The following is a 13,370-nucleotide window of genomic DNA, read 5'->3' as shown; positions in this document are numbered from 1 at the left end:
ATCAAAAGAGCTGATTTGGACATCTTCCCTGTGCACTCGCTCTCATTGAACAGGCACAAGTAGGATAGTTTTTCTTCACCTTAACATTGCAGAAATAAGCATTAAAGCTAGAGCTGTCATGAGTTTGACCCTAAAGACAACTATCCTCACTCAAACGCTGACATCGATACAGACAATGAAAAAAACATGGGACGTGGAAAAATATCAGGTGTCTTTTTGAGTTGAAAATGATGGATTGTGCATCACCGTGAAAGGAAACACTGGAAAAATAATACTTGGAACAATATAAAACAATCGGAAGCCACAAACCCACAAACTGCTGCTCACAGCGCAGCTTTTCTCAGAGCTCTCCAAAAAGTGTCTTCAGATGAACGTTGTTTCAGAGGCCCCCCGGTTTAAAAGGCTGCTGGTTGACCTCATGAAAGCTCATAATTGAGAGCTTTTGTTCATGCTACGGCACACTGATTATTCCTGTTCAAGAGCATGGAGACCTGAGAGGCAGCGTAATGGCGTTCAGACTGTCAGTAAGGAAATGACTGTCTCCTTACTGACAGTCTGAACGTCATTACGCTGCCTCTCAGGTCTCATCAACGAGGCCCACAAGCAGACAAGGAGCGATTCTTTTAATCTGTCAATTTAATTTAATCTGATATAGCATGTTTCCTTAGTGCGCTTTTCAGAAATGGATTTAAAACATCCTCTCTGGGATAAAAAGAAGTCACCTTGACTCTTAACTTGACGACATTAAATGTGAAAATGATGCCTCCCACCACAAGCTTGAAAACACTTTGCACGATCTGAAAATAAACTGTTTCGGCAGTGGTCTCCAAAATCTGTCTGGGGCAGATAAGCTCAAATTCATATCTGGCTGCACTATTTTTCAGTGTTTGCACCCAGAAGGCAGAGGAGGCCTTGCGTAAGTAGCTTTATCAGTTAATATCAGCTTTAAAAGCAGTTTCTGTTCATGGAAGCTCACTAAACCTTCTCTCCGCAATCCCAGATTTATAGCATAGTACAGTTCACAGGTAAAGAGCCACTATGGTCAACAGCTTTGACGCTGTAAGTTAACACAACCAGGTAATTCAAGTCATCTGTAAGTGTAATTCTGTAGGTGGTGCAGAAAAAAACTGCAAAGTCCATGTCAGCCTTCCTCTCAGGCGCCAACCACTACACCGAAATGCTGCCTCAGCTGTTCAAGGAATAGGAAGGTGAAGACAGTGTGAGGGATGAGACGGATGGCTGCAGGAACAAGGCCCTGGACACAAATCACATCATTATTTCAGCAAAGTCGAAAGATGTTTTAAACACAGGAACATTTACGCGATGAAAATGTAAAGAGTCGTAATTTTGGCTGGGTGAAAACATCACGTCTGGAAGGTGACATCCACCTTGTAAAATGCCTTCGGGCCCAGTTTTGCTGTTTCTGTTAGACAGTGAAACACACCCTGGAACAAAAAGACAAAAACACTAAGACATGTCAAGCTGTGTGATTCTCCACAGGTCATGAATAAAACATACATGTCAGAGTGATGAGAGGAAGACCAAGAGAGACGCCACAGGTAACTCCAACCATGCTGTCTGGCAACATTTAAATCATTGTATCGTCCAAAAAACTCACCCCATATTCCCGTTTTGAATTCATTAATCTTGTTTTAACAACATCAAGTGGTTGGCACAGGACTGTGGCACATCCACCCTGTGCAGAAAGGAAGAAAAGGTGTCTTATTTTAGAAAATGTGGCGATATCACATGCACACACACACTGTGACGGAGGCGAGTCACTCACCGCAAACACACTGGCCAGGAAGTGTGTGAGGATGCTGTCAGTCAGGTAACCAGTGGCCAGAACCAGTTGCTTGGACTGGTCGTAACAGGACAGCTGCAGGAGCAAAGTGCACACATGCTGCGAAACAGCACAGTAGCATTTTTGGGGTGTAATAGCTGCACAAAGTAGACGTCTTTACCTGTCCGATAGAGACCAGCGCACCTCTTGTAGACGCCACTGTAGCACCAGAAAACAGTTTCCTCACTCCCTCTACCAATTAAACAGCAGGATGGGGAGCATATTAAGGACAAATATACAATAGTAAAGTAAGTAAAAATGTGGTGTGAGATATGAAAAAATGTCTACACACAGGCTATAAAGCATCTGTTATGCTGAATTTTTCACACTTTTCACCTGTTGGACACCTTTTTCAAGTCATTTGTCAGAGTGCGACATATGAAGGAAACAAATTGGAGCTAATGTAAAGTAAGAAAATGCTTATGGAGCTTACCCTCCCTCCAGACTCGGAAAAGTCCGTCCAGAGCATGAGCATAACTGGAAGAAGGAAAAGTGGTGATTTGCATATGATCACAGACAGTTTTCTCTACATTTAAAGGTCTGTCCAGGACGTACTTCCATTTCCTGTTTTTACTTACTTTCTCCTGAGCTCCACAGGCAACTTGACATCATTCTGCATTCTGCACCGACGAGAGATTAAAGCATTTCAAAGCCACTTAATTGTCAGGATGAGTAACCTTCTCAGTGATTATCTTGCTATTAAATAGAGTCATAATAGGCCTGTCAAACTTTAAAGGTAAGCATAAAAGCTCCTTCGGCTGCTGACGTCAAATCATTGACCCCGTCCTGAATTTCACATTGCAGTGCTGCTTGGTACATATGAAAATAACATGAAAATTTAAAGTAAAGGGAATTAAATTTTTAGAAGGATTACAGCAGTCTTGATGGTTTATTTATGTTTGTTTTATAGTAGATTTGAGCTCTCCATCACAAAACGTCATGCATCAGCAGTACAATAGCAGCACTGCATTGTATGATGAAAGCCAAAGTGCAGGTCGCGTCCTCTTCCTGGTGAGGAAACAAAACCCACCTGACATTCACCAGGTCAGCTGGGGTCCCGACGAAACCACCTACAAAACCTGTTGGAGAAAACACATTAAATAATAAAATAGGGACTAATATGGTGAACGCTGTGTCACAATGCATACCCCCAAAGGCGCCCAGCAGGACTTTCTGGTAGAAAGGCATCAGACCTTTGTTCTCTCTGTTCAGCTTGTCCCTGACAGTCTCATATATGGCAAACCGTGACAAAGAATATGTCATCTATAGGGAAGAAAGAAGCCCATTCATATGTGTGCAGCATGGACATGAACAGTGAATGACTTAACACGTGTGTGTATTTTCACCTGCCGACAGAGAGACGCACTGAGGCCACTGTAGAGAGCCAGAAAACCTTCGCTCCTCACCACGTTAATAGCCATCCCGGTCATCCTCACCCTCACCTCCTGCTGCGTCTGCAAGTGCACCTGGAAACGACCACACGGAAGCAGCAAAGAGGGTCGGTCACACATCAAGCGAGCGCGACAGCTACCTGCACATGTGCAAGGTGACAGCTCTCAGTCGACAAAACGAATGTCTGCTGCTGTCATAAGCAGTGACATCAGCCAGGAGGCTGAATGAAAGAATTTCAATTCAATAGCAGGATAGCAGCTATAGGAAATACATAACTGAACGCTGAGACTTGTGTCTGGCATCATTTCATGCACTTTAAAGCGACCAAACAAGCCTATTGATGGTCATGATCAAGGTAATTTAGGAAATTAGGCAAATCAAATCATCGCCATGAAACAGCAAGCTATTCAGAAAGTCAGTGTCAGCAGGAAAAGAGGATGATGAACCTTCAAAGAAAGTAATTCTATTAACATTTTCCACAGTGCACTGCTGACAGATCAATGAGGCCTAACTGGGTCATTTTCTTGCCTTCTGAAAGGAAAATAAATGTGATGTTTAAATTAAAGATCAATTAGCGTTGTGTTTTACCTTAATTAAATCCAGTGGGTGTGTTAAACAGGCGGCTGCGCTGGCGGAGATTCCACCGAAATACCAACGAGAGACGCGAGTGTCCTGCATGTTGTTCGTCAAACAGACTCAGAAGGAAGAGGGCAAAGTGTCGGCTTCTCAAAGGCTGCTGGGAAAACTTCCTCCAAGTTTGCTCTCATCCTTTTCTCTCACTGCCGTAATGGTAGGACGCCGTTCCTGTTAAACGCACAAACTCAGCCCATGTGTCCTTTGTGTAAATCTGCATCTTTGTTTCTCAGAAAGAGCTGGACAGTTTGGATTAACATATGGCAGAACTTGTCCGGTGGAGTAAGTGCAGAGCCTTCCAACTTACTCCATCTTTCTGTGCCAAGAGAGGGGTGCAGCTGGTTTGTGGGAGGAAGTGTACGTGACTAATGTAAAAATAGTAAGTCAGCTTGACTTGCTGCTGTAGTTTTGTGAATGCGGCGTGGCACCATCCCAGGATTCAACGAACAGGGTCAAAGGTCATAAAGCTCAAAGACATGTTGGTTAAGGATAGACGCTGCTTTCTATTACACCATTCAGGGTCGCAAAATTGTCAAGAAGTCAAAAACATACTGCATGTCTTCACCCTTCTTCACTTAAGAACACTCAGTAACAGCTTGTGCTGTTAATAAGTTATGTTTTCTGCAAGTTTCTAAAGCCCAAGTGTCTGTTTTGGTTCTTAAGCATGACATGATTTTAAATGAGCGGTGCAGGAGTGGTATGAATGGCCAGCCTGGCAGTGCACAGTGTGCGCTGACTCAGAGGGAGGGGGGCTCATGACATATGACAGAAACAGTAACTGGATACCCACTCCAAGTCAGAGCAGAGGCGAGACGCGAGCAACAACCATGCTGCTGCAGATCTGACACATGGAGATGCGTGGAGTGATGAGGTTTCTGCTCCACGACTGGCTGCTCGCACAGTAAAATAGGATAATACATCAGCGCCACTGCACACAAATGTCTACAAACTGCTCTATCCGTACGACCGCTGGTGGAATATAACTGAGCACATTTACTCAAGTGCTGTGCTTAAGTACGAATTTACTTACTTCTACATTTCAGAGAGAAATATTGTATTTTTGACTCCAATAGCATTTGACATTTTTGCATGAAAAGCATATGAAGAGCTTATCGTAAATTAAACAACGCAAAAGTATATACAGATCCAAAAGATTAGTCGATTAGTCAGTTGTTCTTATGATTTTTGATAATCATTTGGTCATATTTCATGCAAAAACCTGTCCTGATCCCAACTCCACAAATGCTGCTTTTCCTTTTAATTATTTTCATTGATTCTTATTAATTTTGAGCTTAGCTTTAGTTGCAGGTCTGTAGAAAACTCAAAATGAGCTCCACCTCAAACAAAGTCCAGCAGTAATGATGATCCAATGATGTATAACTGTCGACTTTTACTTGTAATGGAGTATTTTTCCAGTGAGGTACATCTGAATCCTTCTACCAACACTGCATGTAAGACGGTCACATTATGTCTAATGTTGCGTCATTTGATATTCTGCATTTCAGGATTTGGCTGCTGTGAAATGCCAAACAGCCGTCTTGGATGTTCCTCCAAATCGCCCGCACACGTTGCATGAAGCTTTACGCACAGTTTGATCTTTGACTCTCACTTAAACTTGGAATTGACGTTGATTTCATTTGCTGCCTTCCTGCCGCGATCCACGTTACGGCCTCAACTCTTCAAAGCAGCCTGAAGTCATCGCCATTAACGCAGCAGGGCTTCCTCTTCAGCGCGTTGTTCACAAACAATTTTCTCTCACTCGTTCATTTCTGCACAGTTTGCTCACTCGGGGACGCAGCGCGATAAGCTGTTCGAGGCGCATGCCTTTCACAAACTCTGGCGGCCACTTATGTGCCGTGCTTCCTCCTCATGTTACATCTCACATCGTCTTCATCGGCCCCTGGTCTTTCTCTCCTCTGCTTCATTATGTTATGGCCTTATAACAACATGATTTTTTTTTTCTTTTTTTTGACATTTGGACATGTCACAGGTATAAATAATACAATGAATGATGGCTGAATTCCATTTAGCTGCTTCAGTTTCAGGGCCCTGGACACTGTCATGGCTTACTGGGACACATGAATAGAAGGAGCCATTGTTAATGTTATTAGTAACACCTGTGCTTGTCCTGCGATGACACGTCAACATGGCAGGTGTGAAAAAGGCCTTGACGATTTCAGATTACATCACATTTGACTGAATTAATGTGGAAAAACAAAACCTTCCTTTTTTTTTTCTTTTTAACCAAATCCTGAGGCGTAAATCTTTCACACCTCCTTGTCTTCGCCTGGCTCCACTCCTCTGACGACCGATGTCCACACTCCCCCTGCTGTTCATGATCTTTATAAGGCGCGTTCCTCCTCACTTAAGGCCAGGTCCCCTCATTTACACAAGTTAAAAATCAGTGAAAAAAGGCATAAATAAATAAATAAATAAATTTTCATCTGAATTTTTTTAATCTATTTATTTTATTTCATTTGTTTGTTTGTTTTTTTCAAGCCTTTCCATTTCAATATTTAATTTGAGCATTTCCATTTATGCTCTTCCATATTTTTTCATTTCCATTTCTGGTGATTCAGATTTTGCATTTAACCTTTCAATCTGAGCATTTTCCATTTGTGTTGCGAGCATTTTTTACTTTCTCTTTCCTTGTTCAGGTCATCTGCTCATATGCTTAATTATCAAAATGTACTTTATTATTCCTTTTCTATGTAATATTCATGTTGCTTATTGTCCGTGAGAGTAAATGTATGCTCCCTCTAATATTTTCTCCATTAATGCTTTTTTGTGGGCACATTATGCTCCATGTAGGATTTTTTTTTTTTTTTTTGAAAAGCCACTTCAGCAGAGCAGGCTCTTCGGCGTGTTTTCCAGTGTATCTGAAAAAGGAAAGTAATTCAGCATCAGTCTGACACGTCTCCTGGATTCAGCTGTTGCGGTGCCTTGAGGGAGTTCACTGATGTGAGCGCCACATATCTACGCTTGGTTTCTATTCAGCCTGAGAGATGTGCTGCACGACGTCTCCTCCTCACTCCTCTCCTTCTGCCCAGCTATCGTCCTCCTTCTCAGCTGCCTCTAACATGATTTCCAGGCACAGAACCTCAAACAAAAAACCACAAAGTTTGGTTGCATTGATACATCCTCATGATCCTCAAGAGCAGGTCAACAGTCATATTTACTGACTGAATCAAAGCACGGTGGGTGGGTGGGAGAATCAATGTGTATTTTGAACCCATGTAAAATGAGGTTTGTTCCGACTCTGGTCTCACGTGGTCCACAGATTTAACCAAAATTTAATCCCTATGGTGTCAATGTGGACATGTCAAGCCCATGATTAGGCCACTTAAAACAGGAAATACTACATCCTTCTGATAAAGTAGTGCAACAGCAAAAGCCGAGACTAAAGCCACGCAGGGCTTTATTAACATCTATGCTAATAAACACACCTCAGGCCACAGACACCTCTTTGATCTCCTGAAACACCAAAGATATGAACCACTGCAATAACTTAATCTGACGGAGGCACACGAACAGTTAGCTCCCGCTCAGTGACATATTTCAACATGTTTGAGCTTTTCTAGGCAAAATTAAACCAAGTGTCAAAGACAGCCTTGAACGCAGACCACATGCACCACCTGATGGCCATCTACAATCAGTGACACCGTCAGGTCAAGAGGTGCAGGTGGTGGAGTTCATCACAAAATACCTTAACCCACCCATAGAAATGGAAAATTACCACCTGTTAAAGAGCACGTTGGAAAAACGTTCATGTCTCAATACGTTCACATAAAGCACACTTGCACACAGGTGTTTTCAGTTATTTTGGCTGATTTGACCTCTGGGTAGGTAGAATTAGGCATTGAAATACATGCAGTAACAGATGATAAAGGTGTAAGTTGCTCAAAAGGACAGTGAGTGACTTTCTTTCACGCAAGAAAAAACCCATAGTCCAAATATAAACTGGCTGCAAGCGTATATTTTCGAGGAGGTTTGAGAAAACGGGACTCACTGCAACTTTGCTGTGTACTTTTCAAATTATCTGTTTTAGTCAAACTACTGACTGCACATCCTGTATCACTATAAAAACTACATTTCTACAAGTCTGCAAACTGCTGTCCTCTCCTCCAGGACAGCCTCTCTGTTCATGTCAAAATGAAAATCAGCTTAATTGTGAACACGTTTGTAAGTTGGTACAGGAACTGAATGTGGTTTCATGCTGTCTGAGGCGATTAAAAGAGATCTTATGACCTCTAGTGGTGAACAGCAGTACAGCAGGGTGCCTTCTCCTGTAGGTTACAGTAAAAACTACAATATAGAGTTTTTCCATCGCATTAGATGGATCTTTCAAAGACACATAAGAGAGAGGAAAATTTTGGGTATTTCAGCTTTAATCACATTATCAACAATTCTATCAGCAACATGAGCGACTCAGCACTGTCATCCCCTGAACTCCACACAGTATCTGGCGTTCTTCACCGTAGGGATGGTCACGTTGTCCCATCTGCATAATCTTTGCCTCTGTGAAAAATTTAACATACACGCACAGAATGACCAGCTCACTCACTTGGCACCCAGGCCAGTGTTTCTGTAGCTTATCTGCTACACAAGTATCAGACAGACACATGAGCAGACTAATGGACAAGGAAACAGCGAGGCGGCCATTTGTGCAGGCTGTGCGCCTGGAAAGTTCAGTCTGAGCTGTACCGCCCCACCTGACGCTGTTAAGAGACAGTGTTGATGTCGGAAGGCATTCGTTTCCTTTTTTCCCCGATTCTCCTCTTTGTCATGTAAAAAAAAATAATTATAGGATGAATGATGAAGTGCATGAGCGGCAACATGGTGTAGAACGGGTGTGCGGGAGCGCACAGGTCTACTCCAACACCACGGTGCCGCCTGCTGCCTCCAGGGCTGCTTTCAGTTTCTCTGCCTCTTCTTTGGAAACATTGGACCGGATTTCCTGGGGAAGAGACTCCACTAGTTTCTTAGACTAGTTAAGGAGGGAGAGACAAAAACAAAGAAAAAGCAATCAATATTAGTTAACACAGTTAGTCTGCTGAAACTCAAATCCTCTGCGTGATATAAACTACATATAAATATAAACCAGATACAGTAGATCAGCTGTCATTAAGACCATATTACACTTATAAGGAAACACTGCAAGCAGAAGATCACGTTTTGGATTAAAAGACCCGGTTTGGTCGCAGCAAACACATCTTGACCTGCCGCTTGGCAATCGAGCAGCTGTCACGCCGTCAGCTGATGAGAAACTCAGCTCACACACTGATAACTGAACTACATCACTTTGACACCTATTTTAAAAGCACTGATGCAATACATATGAAACTTACACACTTTAAATATCAGTGATTTGCGGTACAATGTCAAAACTTTATTCTGGAAACTAAGCTGAACAGTATGCAAGTGATGCTATCATAAAATCCTGCATTTGAAATTAGTACTTGTGGTGAAGAGAGGCTGGACAAACATCGGTCAAACATCTGGTCGTATATTATTGGAGGTCTACTTTAGTTGTATTTTGTGGGAAAATAGAAGAATTGGATCAAGTGCATCAGCAGGAAATTCTAAATATTAAACATGTCCTGTGGTGTTTTCTTGTGAGCAAACAAGGAGTCTGATTACATTCAGCCCTCCTCACCAAAACCAGGTCGAGCAAACACGTTCAGTGTATTCGTACTTGCAAACCCAATATTAACGAGCAATTAAAGCTCCACAGGATACCTTTAAGTGACTCAGATCAGGACCGAGGACGATGAAGAGACTCACCTGGACCAAATTCAAGCCGGGGATGCAGTTCTTCACTTCCTTTATAAGCTTCACTTTATCAGCTGCATTTAACTCTGTCAGTTTGACTATGAAGTGAGTCTTCTCTTTCTTGGCGGGCACGTCCTCCTCTTCTGTGGCCTAGTTTCACAGAGGAAAAGAGAGCAAATTATTTGGGCACTTGTTCTGAAACTATTAGCTGCTGCTGTGTCGATTATGAGTCAGAGAAGAGTCGATTTGCAGCAGATGAAGTTTAAAAATCAGTCACCTGAACCACGGGAGCAGCTGATGCAGCCACCGGCATCACCCCGACATCCTGAATGTTCAGAGTTTTCTGCAAGCAACAAAAACACGACGCCGCAGATCAATCACAGCAGTCTCTATCAGACATCGCGCGTTGTGCTTTAGATTCGATGTCTGGGACAAACCTTGAGGAGCTCGTTGAGGTCCGACACCTCTAATAAAGTCAGGCTGGCTATGTCGTTGACGAGCTGTTGGATTTTGGGGGAATACTGTTTGGGCGCTCCGTCTAGCGGGGGGGTGGCGATGGCGTCTGAGTGGGAGGCTGGACTGGTCCTCAGAAGTCTGAGCGCACACAGGGCAGGCGCCTGCCGCTGAAGCTGCTGCCTGCGAGACGAAAATGGATTCAATGAATGACGTCTGGTGACTGTGGTTGTCAGAGCTCAAGATACATGACCCCGTGTGCCCAGATATACAGATCCAGCTGAGAGCATCACACTTTTGCAACCCCTCATGTACATCCTGCGACTCTTTGTGGGCGGGGGTCGTACCCCATGGATGGGCGGCACTGCTCTGGGATGAATGCAGTACACACACTCAGTTCTGGCGGCTCCAGTTGTTTCATTAATATTATGATGTTAATCGTGGCTTCATCTCTGCTCCGGGTGCAACCTGACACAGGCAGATTAACAGATGAAGCTTGCGGTTGTTTATTCTATGCCAATATAGCCTAAATTTTTAAGTACACGACTGTGACCTTGGCTGTCAGAAACACTGTTGGTAAATGAAGGAAGAAGTCAAAGAGCCGCCACCTTTAGTTTATACAACCAAGCTAAAGACGAGGACAAAGTTTCATCACAATAAACGCAGCGTCTATTCAGTAATGGTCCAGTTAAAGCCGGCGAAGGATCAGTTTCTGCTAGCTTAAGAGACCAAGCTAACGTTACCCAACAGAGTTATCACACAGCCGTAAAACTTCAAACTTCTTCCTGACTGCGGGTCAAATACATGTTGCGTATTTACACAAACTACACAGACAAAAGCATGTCTAAAATCAGCATGACCGGCGGCAGTCACTGACTGTCTGCCCTTGAAGATGCAAACAATCAGACCCTGCTGCACCGTTGCCGCTGCCCCGGTGTTACATGACTGACTGCCCGCCCGGGCTCGCGTTACGTACCGGTGTGTGTGCGCTGCAGCCCGCAGCGCGGTCCGGAGGCAGTGTCTGGTACAGTACATGATAACGTTTACTGGAGCCTTTATCCCGGTGTCCCTCTAAAAAAAAAAGCCAACTCAGTCACAGCCTGGCCTCCTTGCAGCAGTGCCTCTGCCTCAAAAGCACATGGCGTCCTCTCGGCTTCTGACCTACCCACAATGCAGTGCGTGAACTGTTAAAAAACCTATGGGAACCTGTAAGGGACAAATGGGCGATGAACGCTTGAACGTTTTATAAATAATTTCTTTAATGTATCAGTAAGGGTATTCATTTAATGTTGAGTGCCTGAACCTGTATTAATATATACACTTTAATATCTCACAATATTGGGCCCTGCTCCGTGTAATGCACTGTTTAAAAGTCCTATAATAAAAAAAATACTTTGTGAAAGTCTTCTCCAATACTGTTTACACACCCGAGTGTAAACAACGCTTCAGAAACATATTATATTGATCAACTCTCTGGGTTTATCGTAATTGTATGTTTTCTTGCAGTTCCTCATTTTGACCACAGGATGGCAGTAAACACTTATGATTCTAAACACAATATGACAGTCCCATGCAATCTGATGCCACTCAGATGTGATACTGTAACTGTTATTGACTGTATTATCACCTGTTTTTGACAATGATATCTGCGTAATATTCAGAACTAACGTTACTGTATGAACTCATCTTGACACCTGTACTGTACCAATGCTGAGCACAGAAGGAATCCTCTTAACCAGGTAATCTCTGCACCCATCTGCTGTCACAGTCATCCACCACCTCCAGCCTCCACCAATATGCTGTTTCCCAACTAGTCTCGGTCAACCAGCACAAGTGAAGGTAAGAGTGATCCTCAATGCATAGGCTGGCAATGCAAGATGAAAGGTTAACATGTCATGCTTATATCCTGCAGACCATGCTGCTGTCTCCTCAGGCAGAGAGAAACTGGGAGAGTCTGTGTTTAGCGCTTGAAGATGTGCTTGAGGAGCAGTCCCACAGGGAGCTGTTCGCCTTAGAGCTGGGCTCTGGAACTGGACAGCATGTCATACGCTTTGCCCAGAAGATGCCCTTTGTGACCTGGCAGCCATCAGACATCAAACAAGAGTGTTTGGACAGGTTTGTGTAGAAAAAGGCTTGTAGTAGTTACGCTGTCCTGTGTGTATCAGACACAACAATGTATTAATGATTCAAATGGCTGTACAATAGTTATACACTCAAGTGTTTTACAGTAAGCATCATGGCCAACAGGTTGTACATTTTCCAGTAATGAAAAAGCAGCAAGTGATTTGAGAACCTGATTCTGAAATACAAACTTCAGTATTAAGGCTGTATAATTACTTACAGTATTAAGGCATATATTGCTGCAACCCATGCAAAGACTGTGCTGCAGCCTGTCCACCTGGATGCCAGCGAACCGTGGGAGCAATGGGCAGGCCTTCCTCGCAACTCGTGTGATGTTATCGTTGCCATTAACTTACTGCAGTACAGCACCTTCAAAACAGCACAGGTAGGCCTGCTTATCTAAAGAACGATGGTCAGAGCTCACAGATTTCCAAACGATTAAACCATCTTTATTTCATATATAATTTTCCAGGGTGTTTTCAATGGAGCGGGTCAGATCATGAGGCAAAATGGCCTTTTGATAACATATGGGGTATGTACCAGCAGTCTTCTTGTTCATTATCCACTCATAATAGCAAGACGTTATCATGTGAGTGTGAAAACATGGCGCAACAGGATTAAACAGCAGACAAATCTTAAACATGTTCTAGGCATACGCGATTAATGGCACCATTACACCAAGCTGTAATGAACAACTGGACGCAGAGCTTCGAAAAACGTGAGTAGGCATTCATTTTCTCGTAAATACCACACTACAACCTGGCAACAACATGTGCTTGCTGCAGACTTATTTAATGCTTTTCCACAGGAATCCAGAGTGGGGTCTTCCAGACATCGATGTGCTGAGACAGTTGGCCTATGGGAACGGGATGCGTCTGGAGAGGATGGTGAGTCACACACTGTGGCTTCAGGGAACTACTTGATCCTAACTACATTATAGCTTTTATATCTGTATTGTTTTTCATTTCCAGATTGAGATGGAGGAATATTTCAAATGCCTCATCTTCAGAAAACTTTAAGAGGCTGAAGTGCATGAGGAACTTTTGTATACCTCTAGTTTAGCACGTTAAAGAACATTCAATCATATCACTCCTAAATGTAATGTTATGGCCTTTACACTTGTAAAATCAAATTAAAAGCCCTCTACTTGAACTGT

General features: G+C 43.2%; 3 protein-coding genes across 7 annotated transcripts; 1 reads left to right on the top strand and 2 right to left on the bottom strand.

The window, feature by feature from the left end:
* Positions 1-673: 673 nt before the first annotated feature.
* slc25a10a (solute carrier family 25 member 10a) lies at positions 674-4,058 on the bottom strand. Of its 3 annotated transcripts, none has more exons than XM_070981586.1 (11): positions 3,824-4,058; positions 3,190-3,309; positions 2,992-3,106; positions 2,874-2,922; positions 2,422-2,463; positions 2,277-2,320; positions 1,965-2,035; positions 1,787-1,879; positions 1,619-1,696; positions 1,389-1,445; positions 674-1,255 (listed from the first exon to the last, which is right to left on the bottom strand). In XM_070981586.1, the coding sequence occupies exons 1-11, from the start codon at positions 3,911-3,913 to the stop codon at positions 1,154-1,156; spliced, it is 861 nt and encodes a 286-aa protein (XP_070837687.1). In that variant the 5' UTR covers positions 3,914-4,058; the 3' UTR covers positions 674-1,153. The 3 variants fall into 3 exon arrangements, with proteins under 3 accessions (XP_070837687.1, XP_070837690.1, XP_070837688.1); XM_070981589.1 differs by having other exon boundaries at positions 3,037-3,106; XM_070981587.1 differs by having other exon boundaries at positions 3,190-3,297.
* A 4,184-nt stretch (positions 4,059-8,242) lies between these two features.
* mrpl12 (mitochondrial ribosomal protein L12) lies at positions 8,243-11,270 on the bottom strand. Its single transcript, XM_070981296.1, has 5 exons — positions 11,070-11,270; positions 10,078-10,276; positions 9,918-9,983; positions 9,653-9,790; positions 8,243-8,855 (listed from the first exon to the last, which is right to left on the bottom strand). The coding sequence occupies exons 1-5, from the start codon at positions 11,126-11,128 to the stop codon at positions 8,739-8,741; spliced, it is 579 nt and encodes a 192-aa protein (XP_070837397.1). The 5' UTR covers positions 11,129-11,270; the 3' UTR covers positions 8,243-8,738.
* Positions 11,271-11,752: 482 nt separating this feature from the next.
* Positions 11,753-13,361, top strand: LOC139343897 (methyltransferase-like 26 B). 3 transcript variants are annotated; one of them, XM_070981736.1, is made up of 7 exons: positions 11,753-11,908; positions 11,984-12,208; positions 12,437-12,599; positions 12,687-12,746; positions 12,865-12,932; positions 13,023-13,101; positions 13,186-13,361. In XM_070981736.1, exons 2-7 carry the CDS (start codon positions 12,009-12,011, stop codon positions 13,231-13,233), a joined length of 618 nt encoding a protein of 205 aa, XP_070837837.1. In that variant the 5' UTR covers positions 11,753-11,908; positions 11,984-12,008; the 3' UTR covers positions 13,234-13,361. The 3 variants fall into 3 exon arrangements, with proteins under 3 accessions (XP_070837837.1, XP_070837839.1, XP_070837836.1); XM_070981738.1 differs by lacking the exon at positions 11,753-11,908 and adding an exon at positions 11,926-11,932 and having other exon boundaries at positions 12,006-12,208; XM_070981735.1 differs by lacking the exon at positions 11,753-11,908 and having other exon boundaries at positions 11,963-12,208.
* The last annotated feature ends 9 nt before the right edge of the window (positions 13,362-13,370 follow it).

This window comes from Chaetodon trifascialis, chromosome 15, assembly GCF_039877785.1.
Source record: "Chaetodon trifascialis isolate fChaTrf1 chromosome 15, fChaTrf1.hap1, whole genome shotgun sequence".
In the NCBI taxonomy this organism is placed as follows: domain Eukaryota; kingdom Metazoa; phylum Chordata; class Actinopteri; order Chaetodontiformes; family Chaetodontidae; genus Chaetodon; species Chaetodon trifascialis.
Note: the sequence above shows the minus strand (reverse complement) of the source record. Positions and strands in the feature narration are given on the sequence as shown.

Excerpts from the sequence above, each read along its gene's own strand:
- mrpl12 (XM_070981296.1), bottom strand. The coding sequence starts at position 11,128 with ATGTACTGTACCAGACACTGCCTCCGGACCGCGCTGCGGGCTGCAGCG. Across the intron at positions 9,791-9,917 it reads CAGCTGCTCCCGTGGTTCAG|GCCACAGAAGAGGAGGACGT; the intron begins GTGACTGATTTT and ends CTGTGAAACTAG. Across the intron at positions 8,856-9,652 it reads CCGGCTTGAATTTGGTCCAG|TCTAAGAAACTAGTGGAGTC; the intron begins GTGAGTCTCTTC and ends CTCCTTAACTAG.
- slc25a10a (XM_070981586.1), bottom strand. The coding sequence starts at position 3,913 with ATGCAGGACACTCGCGTCTCTCGTTGGTATTTCGGTGGAATCTCCGCC. Across the intron at positions 1,697-1,786 it reads TCCTGGCCAGTGTGTTTGCG|GGTGGATGTGCCACAGTCCT; the intron begins GTGAGTGACTCG and ends CTTTCTGCACAG. Across the intron at positions 1,446-1,618 it reads ATTCAAAACGGGAATATGGG|GGTGTGTTTCACTGTCTAAC; the intron begins GTGAGTTTTTTG and ends TTTTTGTTCCAG.
- LOC139343897 (XM_070981735.1), top strand. The coding sequence starts at position 11,964 with ATGCAAGATGAAAGGTTAACATGTCATGCTTATATCCTGCAGACCATG. Across the intron at positions 12,209-12,436 it reads AAACAAGAGTGTTTGGACAG|TATTAAGGCATATATTGCTG; the intron begins GTTTGTGTAGAA and ends AATTACTTACAG. Across the intron at positions 13,102-13,185 it reads GGATGCGTCTGGAGAGGATG|ATTGAGATGGAGGAATATTT; the intron begins GTGAGTCACACA and ends TTTCATTTCCAG.